Below are 14,568 nucleotides of genomic sequence, written 5' to 3'. Positions count from 1 at the left end.
TTATACACTCAGCTGTTAATTACCTACAGGGCATCTTCTGCATCTTCGTGTTTGTGTTGCGTATGTCCTGCACGGTAGATAATGGGCACTCAAACGGGAAGTTGATTCTCATCTTTGAATCTAGTCTGAAGTCTCAACCTATTGGGAATCCTCTGACATTTTAAATAGGGGTGAGTGTGCCATCTGGTATTTGTTGAACTTCTCTTCCTGTTGCTGAATTACTTTCTTCCATTTAAGAAAATTTTGGAAACCAGCTTTCAGTCTTCCTAGATACTTCTGGTCATCTCAGGTGCCATCACCATCCGTGTGGTTATGGCCAGTCTAGCACCTTAACCCAGTTCCTTTCCCTCCACTGAAGTGATCTGAAGCCACCTGCTCAGTCCCTCTGCCATTTCTACAACTTGTTGCTACCTAACACCTTCCCACTTGTATTTGTGCACATGTATATAGCTCATTCTCTGACACCAACCTCCTGTCTGTCCATCCTGCTCACTCCCTTACTCGTGTATGGGTTCTGCACTAAGACTGGCCCTCCAGCCCTCTGTTTACACTGTCAAGCTTTCAGATACCCCTTAGGTTCACGCTTCCTTCTTCATCTAGGACTGCATTTAATGTTTTCAACAACTCTTGTCAGGAATCTCAGCTCTGTAGCCTTCTCGTTCCAGCTCATCCATCCCACAGAATTTCCACTCTATCCAATTTAACATCGCCACTGGGGAGACACAGGTGTGGGGGTTGGTGCTACTACACTCATTGTTTCAGATGCTCTCTGAAGTCTGTCCTGATTTCTCTCCACTTTGCCACTTTACTTTAATTATTTTCCCAGGTATTTAGTAACTTTGTTACTAAATCCAATGCATACTGTTCATTCCTGTTCTCGCTTGACATCTCAGCAACATTTGACATAATTGAACACCCCTTTACAGTCGCTGTTAAACGTTTATATTCTTCCCCTCTTCCTTAAATGTGTGTGTGTGTTCCTAAGAATTCTACTCTTTGCCCTTCTAAATTGTTTATTTTCTGGGTGATTTCATATGCAGTGTGGTTAGTGACCAAATTTGGAGGCCAAATCTTCCTGACCTGTAAATATACATTCAACTACCTACTAAACATCTCTTCTTAAATCATCCTATAAGCCCTTCAAAATCGACATTTCCAAAACTAAATTTATCAATTTCAGCACCCCACACACACACCACCCAAAACATTCCATTAACTTCCCACCTCTTCCAAGAAATAAAAATGACTGCTTTGCTTGGTTGAATGACATGATATCCTTGAGTCATTAAAGCCACAAGAAACTGGGTATTTTCCTGATTTAGTTCCTTTTTTTAAGTCATATACCCTTTTGATAAAATGAAAGATCCTCTTTCTGAAAAACTACACATATATTTTTAAATATGTGTACAACTTATTGCATTAGGAATTGACTTCATATATTTAAAAAAAAAAACCTGTTACAAAGATTGTATTCCTATTTCTTAATATAATAAATGGCCAGGAAGTTCAAGAAGGATTGAGCATTAAGTTGTTCCAACCGCTCCCAGTACTCTGCTGAATTACTATAATTCATGTAATAAAAGGAACAGACATAGAATAGCAATGAGGAGAGGAAGGGAATGCAGAGGGGTATTAAGCAACAGATGACGGCAGCCTTCAGTGAATTTCTAGAAGACAAAGCAGATGGGAGCATGTTGACAGATAAAAGAGGTGGAAAGATTTACAGCTCGGATGTGCTAGGAGGGAGCTAGAGAGGAGCTGGGAACCAGTCTGCTTATGGGAATCCCAAGAGACCCTGGGCCCAGGATTGGCAGGTACGATGGATAGTGAGAGTGAGAAGTGGTACTGCAAAACAGAGAGATTAATTGAAGTCCTATATATGGGACAGTTTGCTCCAGTTGGCATGCTACACTGCCCCCCCCCCACGCTGATGCTCAGAACAGATGTTGTCATCTAGGTTAAAGCCCTCATTCTGGCATTTGGAAAGTCCCGTAGTCTTGACAGCCAGCTCTTGCCCTAAAGCAAAACCTGAGAGTTGACACTTCGCATTCTGCCCTGCCCTGCCCTGCCCTGCCCTGCCCTGCCCTGCCCTGCCCTGCCCTGCCCTGCCCTGCCCTGCCCTGCCCTGCCGTGCTCTACTCTACTCTGCACAGAGTTCCTAAGTAAGAACTTAGATGCAGGAAAGAGACTGAGCTGGAAAGCGGAGGAAGTGCATACCAACTTATCCAATCTTTTTTGAAATAAGAATTAGATGTCTAGAGAGTAGAACGAATAGCATGAAAGAAAAAAGACCAATATTAATGAGTTAAAAACTGACCCCAGAGAAGTGGGTTATTCAAGGAATGGGAGAAAATGTGTGCTATACTCTCATATACTCAGGTTTAAGAAAATATTATTTGCATAAAACTAAGAAGGGAATGCTATGAAAAAGGAATAGAGAAAAAATAATTGCAAAAGTGTAAAATTTAGTAATTGGACTGGAGAATAGAGTTAAGGAAAGTGCATTATGCCCCATATGCTTTTTTCCACCCCATCTCTCCACTCTAATTTAGTTGGCAGTGACAAGATAACTCCATAAAAATTTTCACAAGCCATTAGGAAAACGGCTTTTAATTTTTCCCTAAAAAATTAAAAATAAAGCTACCATATGATCCAGCAATACCTCTTCTGAGTATGTTTCTGAAGAAAATGAAGTCAGTATGTTGAAGAGAGAGCTGCACTCCCATGTTCACTGCAGCATTAGTCGCAATAGCTGAGATGTGTACTCAACCCAAGTGCCCATCAACAGATGAATGGGTAAAGAAAATCTAGTATATATGTAATGGAATACTATTCAGCCTTAAAAAAAGAAATCTTGTCATTGTGACAACATGGATGGACCTTAAGAACATCATTCTAAGTGCGATAACGCAGGCACAGAGAACCGACTGCAAGACCTCACATATATGGAATCTAAAAAAGTCAAACTCAGCAAAGAGTGGAATTGTTGCCGAGGGAGCTGGTGGGTTGGGGGTTGAGGGATGGGGAGATGTTGATTAAAGGGTACAAAGTTTCAGTTAGGTGGGATGAAGAAATTCTACAGATCTATCGTACAACCTGTTGACTAGTAAAGTATACATGAAAATTGCTAAGCAATTCCGTCTTCAATGTTACCACCAAGTCTGTGAGGCAATAGATGTATTAATTAGTTTGATCTAATCATTTCAGGATGTTTACATATTATAATATCATGTACACTAATATATGTAAATTTTGGTCAGTTACACAAATTATATTTAAATTGATCAATCAAAACTGAATCTAATCAGGCTCCTAGATCTAGTTACCAATTCATAGGACATACAGGGGACAGAGGAATATAAAGACGTACCGTGACTATGGTCAGTCAAATCCAGAATTGGGCTAATACTGTGGAAGGGATGCCTTAGTTTGTTCACCAAATAAATGGCAAGGGAAATAAAAGAAGGAACCATTAGTAGAAGACTTAGGAGATACATCAACCAAATGGAATGTTTGGGGATCTTATTGGGACCCTGATTTGAGCAATTGTAAAAAAAAAAAAAAACATTTATGGGCCACTTGGAGAAACGTAAGCTCTGAGGAGATATTAGGGAACATTGCTGTCATTGGGGTTTTTTGTGTTTGGCCTAATTACATTTTTTACTTAGAGATCATTTTAGGTATGCATGCTGTTCTAAGAAGTAATGCAGGCAGATCCCAAGTACCCTGTACCCAGTTCCCCCCGGTTGTGGTATCTCGAAAAACCCCAGCAGCATATGGATACAGTCAGGATACGGAGGGCTCTCCTGTGGCCCTTCGGTAGCTATATCCACTTCCCACCCATAACCCCACCTCAGCCCCTGGCCACCAGTGATCCCTCTCCTTTTCTATAATTTTGTCATTTGGAGAATGTTATAAAAATGGAATCACATGCTATGTAACTTTGAGACTGGCTTTTTTCACTTAGCACAGTTCTCTGGAGATTTGTCCAGCATGTCACATGTATCAGTTCCTTTTTTGCTGAATCATATTTGTAATTGTCTTGAAAAAGAGCCTTTGACTCTAAAAGACACTGTAGGATTTTCAGGGCCAGGTGTGATGGCTTGTGCCTGTAATCCCAGCACTCTGGGAGGCTGAGGCGGGAGGATCGCTTGAGGCCAGGAGTTTGAGACCAACCTGAGCAACATAGTGAGACCCTGTCTCTACCAAAAAAAAAAAAAAAAAATAACTGAGTATGGTTGTGCGTGTCTGTAGTCCCAGCTGCTTGGGAGACTGAGGCAGGAGAATCGCTTGAGCCCAGGAGTTTGTGAGGTTGCAGTGTGCTATGATGATGTCACTGCACTTTAGCCCAGGCAATAAAGCAAGACCCTGTCTCAAAAAAAGACACTGCCAGATTTTCAAATGAGATGACAATGCCTGCGCTTTGCTTTAAAATAATCCAAGGGAAGGGTAGATAAATGAATCATTATTATATGTTAGTAGTTGTTGAAGTTAGTTGATGGGCTACGTGAGTTTCAGTGAACTATTCTCTCTGTTTGGGGGAGGTTTGAAATTTTTCAGTATACAAAGTAAAAAGTATAGCACTTTGAGCCCCTTATTCAGAGAGAGAGAGAGCTGGCCACAAGAACTAAAAATGGAACCAGTAAATGAGTAAACAGCAGGAGTAGGGAAGTGTATACTTTATCATTATAAGCTTTCCTGTACAATTTGATTTGTTGCCGTGTACATGAATTGTTGGTAAATAATTTTAAAGAGAATTTTAAAGAGAATTCTGAAAACAATTTGTCTTAATTGTGCAAATAAGCTAGAAGATAAACATTTACTTCTGTTTCACGACCTCCTTCACTATGTGAAAGGTATCAGTGATTTGGGAGTAAATGGGGCTGCTTTAGGGTGATGCGTTCAGTTGTCCTTTGCTCCAAGTCATAAGCCAGCCTAACCACTTCTAGATCAGGTGGCTCCCCGAGGTTCCCATCATATAGAGCTTCTTTTCTTTGTTACACTATAAGCAAAGCTTTTATACTGTTGTAAATTCAAATTTTGGTAAGTTTCTGGTCCTTGCTGATATAGTCTTCTTATGGACAAGATCAGCACCGCTAGATATATTTTCAGGACGGACAGAACTGAGGTGCTTTAATTATTATGGGAAGGAGGGGCGGTGCTTCTATTGGCCCATGACCATGAAAAAACAAAATTTTAGTCTTTCAGTCATGTTTAGCGGATTTTATGTAAGCTGAACTGTACTTCTTTTTCTTTGGTATTTATCCATTCATTCATTCATATTTGTTGAGTAGCCACTATGTGCCTGGCACCACTGTAGGTGCAGGGGACATTCATGTATTATACAAACAAAAATTTCCAAAATCACGCTAAAAGGGAATTTTTTTTTCCTTACCTATTTATCAAACTGTTCTAGAGGTTATAACCTGGTGACACTGACCATAGTATATTAATTAACCACATAAGGCCTATGTCCTACAATAATACTAATATAATTTGATATTAAAAATTTAAAATTTGTGAGGTAATAGATACGTTAATTAGGTTGATCAGATATTCCACAATGAATACATGTATCAAAACATCATGTTGCACACCATAAATACATACAACTTTTGTTAATTAAAAAATACATTTTTCCTCCTATCAATTCTCAGAGTAATAGGAAGCAGCGTAAAAGAACAAGAACAGCTAACACATAGCTCCTACTGGGGGTCGAGCCCTTTGTTAACCGTATCCCACGTGTTGACTCATTTCATGCTCACCACAGCTGTAGGTGATGGTACGTGCTATTATGATTCCTATTTTGCACAGAAGGAAGTTGAGGTAACTTGCCCGAGATTATAAAGCAGTTAAATGGCAGAGTCAGGATTTAAACCCAAAGTATCTGGCACCAGAGGCCAAATGTTTCTCTCTTGCATTTCATCTATGAACCCCAAGTTAGGACTTTTCCTTTCTCTTGGCTTCCACATCCACTGACCAAGCCAGCATTTTCCCAACTGTTCCATATAACGTCAACAAATGTTCCAGGAAAAAAACTTAATGGAAAAATATTTAACCCAGCATTTTCCTAATGTATATAGAGATTATTTATACTGAGGACTTCTCAGAGAATTTAATGTTCGGTGTGTATTGTAAATCACCAAGAGGAACATTCATCTTGTACAGTTCTAAAATTATTTTTCCATGGAGTGTTTTGTTTTGTTTTTACAGGATATCTATAGATATCTCTAGGAACACATAGTTCTGTGCCATTTCTGTGCTCTTGAATCTCATCATTAGTTTCACCCAAATCTTTTGTGCTCCCCCAAATGATCTTTCTTAAATACGAGATCAAGTGTTGCTGCTCCCTGAGTCACCGTGCAGTGAGCCCTTACTGCTTTCATGTGGTCCACTGTGCACAGGGGCTCTGTCTGCTCTATTAGTGTCTTCTGCCACCCCTGTGTGGCTCCGCTGGCCACGCACTGCCACGGGTAGCCTTCCTCTGCCCTGCTGCCTCACCTTGAGCTTGTGCCTGTGCCCTGCCCTTCTCTGTGAAAAGCCCTCTCCTCACCACTGCACTTGGCCAAAGATAGTTCTCTCTTGTTTGATGTTTGCCTTGGACATTGCATTTTCTGCGGAGTGTGTCTTGAACACCTCCTGCAGGCCACGTACCCATCTTCTCCGTCTGTTATGGTACATATGGATGGTAAGTATTTGCCGTAGGCCGGGGGCTGCTCGAATACCACATCCTGTTTGATTTTAGATCCCACACCTAGCAAGTTATTACCTGGCTGCATGCATGATTTCTCAGTAAGTGTTTGATGAATTCCACTTTCTGGAAGCATTAATTGTTAAAAACATTTTGTGTTGACCTAGAGTCTGGTTCTCTCCCACATTTCATGGCTTTTGCTCCTAACAGCCTTTCTAGTATGTCATATAGTGTTTGAGTTTCCCTGAAGTCTCTTTCATATGAAACTTTTTTTTTTTTAACAGAGAACATTATTTCTCAGTTGCTGCTATTGCACTCAGAATTGAATATAATACTACATTCTGGGTATTACTAAAGCAGTTTTTAATTTGTATGGAAACCCACATATTTTCTATTAATTATTGTCAGACCTTTGTCCCCCCATCTTTTACTTGTGCTTGTTAAAATCCATGTCGTTTTGACTTGTTCCTCCTCCTCTTGATTAACTCATCTGTTTGAATCAGTTCAGCTAGCTCTGTGTTATTTTCACAGTTTATGTACATGCCTATTGTTGCTTCATCCAGACCTAGGAACAGAAAGCCATGGCATTGCAGTGGGAACTCATGCCAGGTTAATCCTGAATCATCATTACTACACCCAAATTATAAATATCTCATGTCTTAACGTCTGTGCAATTCTACAGCACACTGAGCACTTGCCAAAACAAGAGCTGGGTAAGGGAAAAAATAGATAGATGCTGAATGATGATTAGAGATGTTACAGAAGTTAAAGGATCAGGATAGTACATGTGCTACATCTTTCTCAATTGCAGTGTTTTAATACATTTTCTCAGGTTTTAAAAAGTTACAGAAAGAAGAAAGGAAGGAAAAAGAAAAGTGTTGAAAAATCTTTATATGGGGAAAGAGACATTGCTTCTAAGAAGCCTCTCCTAAGTCCAATTCCTGAGGTGCCTGAGGTCTCTGAGATGACACCCTCAGTTCCAAGCTTCCGAAGGATGTGTTCAGGTATCCTGTCCTTTTCCTGTTATATTTTATCTCTTCTCTTAACTCTTTTTGTTGCTGTTTCACTTTTTCCCCCGCGTAAGGAGTACATAAGTAAAAATAGCATGTTGCCATTTCCCTATGTTACCATGAAAATTTTAACTGAAGGAAGCCATAGTTAATAACTTTTAAGTAGCTTAAACCCTTTGCAGAATCTGATAAAAGGTCTGGATCCTCTCCCCAGAAAAGTGAGACACAAGATTTTATGTATAATTTCAGGGGAAATAATTTCTGTTGATCCTGTTTATTTATGCTTTTTAAAGCATTTTGTTAAATTACAGTGAATTCCGTTTGGTGATATAGTCCATCATTTAAAGCAAACAAGGTGATGGTTCAGTAATAGATATATCAGTTAAGGACAAAAATTTTAAAATTAAAAAAAAAAAATCACCCGATGGATATTTCATTCAAGTTGGCACTACTAAGCATCTTCTAGAAATAATATTTATAAATTGAGCTCAATGACCTTGAAGGTTTTGTTTATAAGTGAAGAGCAAGTCAGGTGATACCCTGGGTAGGTAAAAAATGGATTGGAGTTGCTTCTGGTTTGTAATACCTGAGTTTTAAATGGACGGAATTATGCTGAAAATAATAAGGATATGTGTCCATTTGGCTTGTTGATTTTGTATAGAATCATTTTACCAATAGCTGCCTTTGTCAATCATCAGATATTTATAGCCTGCCTTGTATTTGCATATACGGCATAGGATTTATAATAGACTCGAGGATGAATGAGGTACATGCCACTACAGACTCTTGGCTTCTGCATACTCCTTAATGTTAGGATAGTGCAAGAGTTTAAATAAACAACCACCTCACAGTTGCACACACACCAGCTCACACTCTTCTGCTGCCCTGCCTTTTCACATACAAGTGATCTTCCACTGCACCTCTTTTTAATTTGGCCTGATGTTGCTTGTCTTCCAGGATTTCACTGTGCTGTCTGCCTTTCTAGGAAAACTGTTCGCAACGCACCTTTATCACCTGTTTTGTGATGCTCTCTTTTCTGTGTCCACTCCCACACCTGAAATTGCAGCCTCCTTGAGAGTAGAAACAGTCTTTTCATTTTATCCCTATTTCCTAACAGGAGTTTGCCAAAAGGTGTTTAAACGATGACTGTTGGTATCATTTTCCACTTGCATCTTATTAGAGAATTTCTTTTTAAAAATACCTGAAGCATTTTTTTAATCCCTAACCATTGCTATCACCTGCTACTTGATTTTAAAGCAATTTAGTTCCTTCCTTTCTCTCTCTTTGCCTTCCTCCCTCCCTCCCTCTCCTTTACCTTCTCTAGTATGTTGAATTTTAAAAAAAATACATAAATATCAATTTCTAAAGAAATATAAAAAGCCCAATGTTTAGAGCTATGTAACAGTATAAAGACCCATTGGTTGACACTAATTGTACCTGACCTGTGTTAATCTGTGGCTTTACATGACATGATTTTAAGTACCCTAATTATAGGTATGTTTACAAAGTGAAACTATATGCTTTGTATATCTTCCAGTTTTTATTTTGTTTAAAACACTTTTTATATTCATCTCACTGGCTACTTAAAAACATTATTATCTGAGATAACTAGAGAGATGGCATCCAACTGTACTGAGATTGAGAATTCATAAAGCCTGGATTCATTTAAGCTGTGTTACTTACCAATCTGAAAAGCCTTGATGATGGGTTTTTGTTTTTGTTTTTTTTTAACCTATGATGTGCCAGAAACACAGGAAAGCCTACCCATGGCATATGTTCCTGAAGGGTAAATTTTTTCAAAGATTGAGGATTAAGGGGTAGATTTTTAGAATATTGAAACATGGTTCTACTTGAGAGTACAGTGTATTTATAGTAATATTTATCAGAGAGCATGAGACCTGCGTGTCTTCGGGCATTCCCTTTTAGCTATGAAGTCCTCAACTCCCCCAGAATTCCAAATTTTCACTCTTCTATTTCCAGAGATAAATTGATAGCAAAGTTGCCTATTTTCAGTAATTAGTTTTTAGGGAAATGGGTAATGTTGCTGCCTCGTGCTACAGAGACCTTGCAGTGGTGGAAGTATGTTACAATGGAGGAAGCAATTTAAGATGCCGTTCTCCTTTTCATGGTCTGAGGTTATGTGCTTATTAATTCAAGCGTTAAATACCTGTTTTCTTAACTTGTGGGTTGAAGAACAGCTAAAAAAGGAGGAGGAGGGAGGATGACAGATGGGGACAAGCACAGTGCAATAACAGGTCTTTGATTTTCAAAGCTTAAAACATAATAGGGCACCTGTTTATTTAATAAAAGTAAAGTTTATTTCCATTGTTAATGTTTAATTAAACTTAAATTTATTTATATGCCTCACAGATGATTTCAACTCAAATGGTAAACTTGAAGAAGTACAGATGCCTAAAAATCTAGTTGAAAGAAAGAATCTTATGCCTCAGAATCCGGAAGATTTGCATATGAATCAAGCCTTTGGTAAACATGATGTTTCTGAATTCTACTCTTACATAAAAAATTCTTCATTGCTTGATAATGCTACTTCCGATGAAGATCCAAATACAAATACTATGGACGCTGATGAAAACAAAAATATTCTAAAAGCAGAAAATAAGTTGGAAAGTAAAAATAACCCCCAAACTGGGACTGACAGTCATGTTTCTTGTGCTGCTGTGACTGAAGAACACATCGTATCAGATAATCCAAAACCTGATTTTATCACGCAGGGTCAAGATTTTTCTGCTGCTGGTCAAAATGCAGAAAACCTTTGTCAAAGCTTTAAAATTTCAGAAGATATAAAGTGTGAAAAACAAGATGACTGCTCAGTAGCTATGGAGGGAAAACTGCAGTGTAATCATTTAATGTCTGACTCACAAAAAGAATTTAATTGTTTAGAAGATGTCTTAAGTGAAAATATGAAGGAAAGTGAGGATTTGGGAAGCCAAAGTGAGGATCTGGGAAGCAAATCTGTAAAAAGCAGTGTTATGAATTGTAGAGAAAGGAAACATAGAAGACGCTCTGTGTGTTATTCTGATGGTCAAAGTTTACATTTGGGAAAAACCGGAAATCACAAACCTTCCTGCATTGTGGGCAGCTCTGTAGAAATGAGTTTAGAAAATTCTGAACTGTATAAAGATTTATCTGATGCCATTGAGCAAACCTTCCAGAGAACAAACAGTGAAACCAAAGTACGACGTAGCACAAGGCTGCAGAAAGATTTGCAAGATGAAGGGCTTGTATGGGTTGTACTTCCGTTTCCTTCCACTTCCCAAAACACCAAAAGGAGAACAATATGTACATTTGACAGCAGAGGATTTGAAAGTACGGCTCCCAGAAAAGATACCATGGCCTCCAGACCACAGCCGTGTGTGGCACCTTCTATCTCAGATAAAGAAAACATCCAGGGTCCTGCTGCTCATTCTTCTAGTTTACCTGGCAAGAGAAGGAAGAGCTTTTGTACATCTACACTCACAAATACTAAAACCACTACCCAGTCAAAACGCTGCAGAAGAGGTGAGAAGGAAGAAAGCTCTCCAATGGACTTTGGACAGAATGGAGAACCAAAGCAGTGATTGACATTTCCTGCATAGCGTTTGGTGAGAGAGAAGGTAACCATCTATGCCGAAAAGATTCATCTAGTTCCCATCCTTTGTTCAACTTCAGTATTTTAAAAGTTTCAAATAAATAAAATCATTTGAGTTGAACCTACTTTTAAGTAGAAATAAATTTCTTCATCATTCAAAAAGGAAACATTATATTAAATATGCTCTTCTCCCCCCCAGAAGTAAACGCTTTATTACTGTTGTGCTTAAAGGATTGTTTTTAGACCCAACAATGTCTCTGAATTTTTACAGAGATATATTTCCTTAAGTACATACATTTTTAAGTACATATTTACCACTGAAGATTTAGACTCTGTTGTAAAAAACATCTTTTAGAATTGACTGATTTTATGTGGGTAATAGGGTTAGTTTTTTGTTGTTTTTTTACAAAAGACAAATTGATAGAATTAGTGGAACTTTATGAAAATTGAAGGTAATATAAACTTAAAATGGGGTGAGATGTGTATTTTAATTATGGCAAAAAAACTGGTTAAAAATTTTAACTAGGAGAAATGGAAATTATAAAACTTGTTTTTGGTTAAATTTAAGAGAAGCTTTGATGACTTGGTTTATCTGTCTCAAATGGCATTTTTTATTTTAATAGTTAAAATCAAATCCTAAACAGATTTCAGAAAATTCTCTTAACCAAAATTTTATAAATCTGTTATTATAAATGAATATGTAACTCTAAGGTGAAGCCGTTCTGTTCTTCCAAAAAGATTCCTATATGCCTTGTGTGGAAGGGTTGTTTTTTGCTGAAAATATAACAGTTTAGTTAAAGGTTGGACTCCCAGATAATTCTCATTAGTCACAGATAATTTAGGATTTAATTCACAGTGTTCCATAAAAACATTTGAAAACCAGAAACTCAATCGAAGGGACCTTGGAAAATTAGTTTACTAATGTGAAACATGGTGGTAGGTCACTGACTTCTTTAACATGGCATTTTTCCGGCGGCTCTGACTTTTTATTTTGTAATATCTGGTACTGTCTTTTGTTTAGGTTTAGTTAAGCTTTTGCGCTATCTCCTATGACTATTTTGGTGATAGCAGTTTGAAAATCTAAATTGCAATATAATCTGGAATTTGTGAATGCGTATAAATCATTATATCATTAAACAATTGTCTTGGCAATCCTTTAAATCATTAAACTTTCCCTCTCCGTGATAGCAGAAACATGTTAACAAATAGAGCTCTCTATAAATAACACAACAGGGAAGAAAGCTCCCGCTGAGCCGCCCATTTCCCCTCCTTAGATAGAGACTATTTGTTACCGTGTTGGCACCGGCGGGTCTGGAACTCCTGCTGCTGAAGACTAATGTATTTTACATTAACACTCAGTGATCCCCAATTTCTTCTGCTCAAGGGTGGATTGTTTTAAAAATTCTTTACATGTAAATTATTTATGGGCCTTTTTTTCCATTTATGGTTGTGAGTTGGTGTGGTTGGTAAATCCAGTACTATTGAAAACCAACCAACCAAAAAAACTAGTTAGCTTTTTGGTTTTGGTAATTTAAAAAGAAAAGAGAAAAAAAAAAAAACAACTTTCAGAACCCTAAGCTGTTGGAGGGTTTTCAGTTTTTAAAAATTTTTGCATTTCTTTTTTGTTTAACAAGAAGGCTAAAGACTATTGATTGTTATTTCACCTCCTTCCTGCTGTCTGATGATATGCGATCCTGACTGTATTTGAATTTTTACAATTTCACATGCTTTGCTTCGTTTCTCAACAAGTGCTCCTGAGAATGAGGGAGACATTGGGACCTGTGATTCTGGCTTGGTTTTTCAAATGTGAAATGGTTCTCATTTGGTAGCAGCAGTAAAAAATACAAACACATTTAATAGTTCTGTTGGTTTTCAAAATGTTTCATTATAAATATTTTGTTGGTATTTGTAAGTAACAAACAGGAAGTTTTCCTTAAAGAGAACATACTTGAAAAATCAAAGTGATCTATTTAGGTGCAGTTCTATCCACCCATTCTCATTTGTATGAGATTTGTGGAAAGTTCATAAGTTCTGTGTTTGATCATGCTGACTTGTTTTTTTGTTGTTTTCTTTTTTTTAAGTTTCTTTTCATTAATGGTTAAATCAAAAACCTGGCTTCAAAATAGTTTTTTACACCCTTATCTTTTTTCTGCAGTAACCAACCCTCGATGTTTTGCGTTAGAATTTCTCCCATCGTGTAGATTCTTGGTAGTTCCAGGAGATGGCAGCATGACATCTGAAGTTTTTCCTTCCCTGTGCATCCTTTAAAAAGCTGGGCAGCTCTTCATTGCTGTTGCCTTTGCCTCCCTCCATTTTTACTCATTTTTATTACAAAAATAATATGTGGCTATTGGAGAAAAAAAAAGCCAGAGAACTGTACAAAATTTAAAAGTAGAAGAAATAGGACAAGTGTCTTCCTTTTCTCCACCCCAGGAAAACATTCAGCCTTCCTCTCCCCAGCTTACTGTGTAAACTCTGTTAACTGGCATACCTCTTCCCGACCCTTCCGGTATAGACCTGAGTATACAGGCTTGTTGTTTTCTAACAGGATCACTCATATGTGCCATTCTGCAACTTGATTTTTAAAATTTTTATTTTTTTATTATTCAACAAAATACGCCATGAGTATCCTTCAGTCTTATTTTGAAAAGCCCTGTGCTACCTTGGTGTTTACAATCCCTGCATGGAATTACGCACTTGCAATATTTTAATGACAGTAGCCATCTCCTTCATAATGGACTTGAGCTGTCTCCAGCTTTTGCTATGGAAAATTAGAGCAATGTATTTTACAGAAAATTTTAAAGCCTCACTGGACTTGTTGAAAATGTCTGTCAGATAAATTCCTTGAAATTCAAAGAAAAGGGTTAAATTCTCTTCTGTATCTTTTAACTGGCGGATTCCCCTTATAAACAGTTTTGCATCCTTGCCTTCTTTCTGCTGCTCATTCTCTCCTGCCACTTAATGCCACTTTGTTTCCACCTCCTCTGGCTGCCCCGACCTCCACGTAAGCCACAAACCTGAGGGCCAGTCTTAGACCTGGCATAACAAGAAGAAAAGGATTAATAATGTCTGGCTCATGCTTTAGATTGAAAGCTTTTTTTTTTTTTGTCTAGTTTATTGAGGTATAATTAGCCTACAGTAAAGTTCACTTTTTTTTTTTTAAGTGCACAGTTTGAATTTTGGCAAATGTATACAGTCATGTAACCAGGGCCACAAGTTAAGAACGAACATTTCCATCGCCCCAAAAGAAGTTTCCTCCTGCCTCTTTGCAGTCACTG

The 14,568-nt window shown here is 37.9% G+C and overlaps 1 protein-coding gene across 1 annotated transcript in view; it reads left to right on the top strand.

The window, feature by feature from the left end:
- CDCA2 (cell division cycle associated 2) overlaps positions 1-11,279 on the top strand; it is a 30,476-nt gene extending 19,197 nt beyond the window's left edge. The window contains exons 13-14 of the mRNA XM_069484789.1: positions 7,524-7,695; positions 10,072-11,279. Coding sequence (XP_069340890.1) covers positions 7,524-7,695; positions 10,072-11,279 — 1,380 coding nt within the window. The remainder of the gene's footprint in view (positions 1-7,523; positions 7,696-10,071) is intronic.
- The last annotated feature ends 3,289 nt before the right edge of the window (positions 11,280-14,568 follow it).

This window comes from Eulemur rufifrons, chromosome 12 (assembly GCF_041146395.1).
Source record: "Eulemur rufifrons isolate Redbay chromosome 12, OSU_ERuf_1, whole genome shotgun sequence".
Classification (NCBI taxonomy): Eukaryota; Metazoa; Chordata; class Mammalia; order Primates; family Lemuridae; genus Eulemur; species Eulemur rufifrons.
This window is presented reverse-complemented; position numbering and strand designations above follow the sequence as displayed.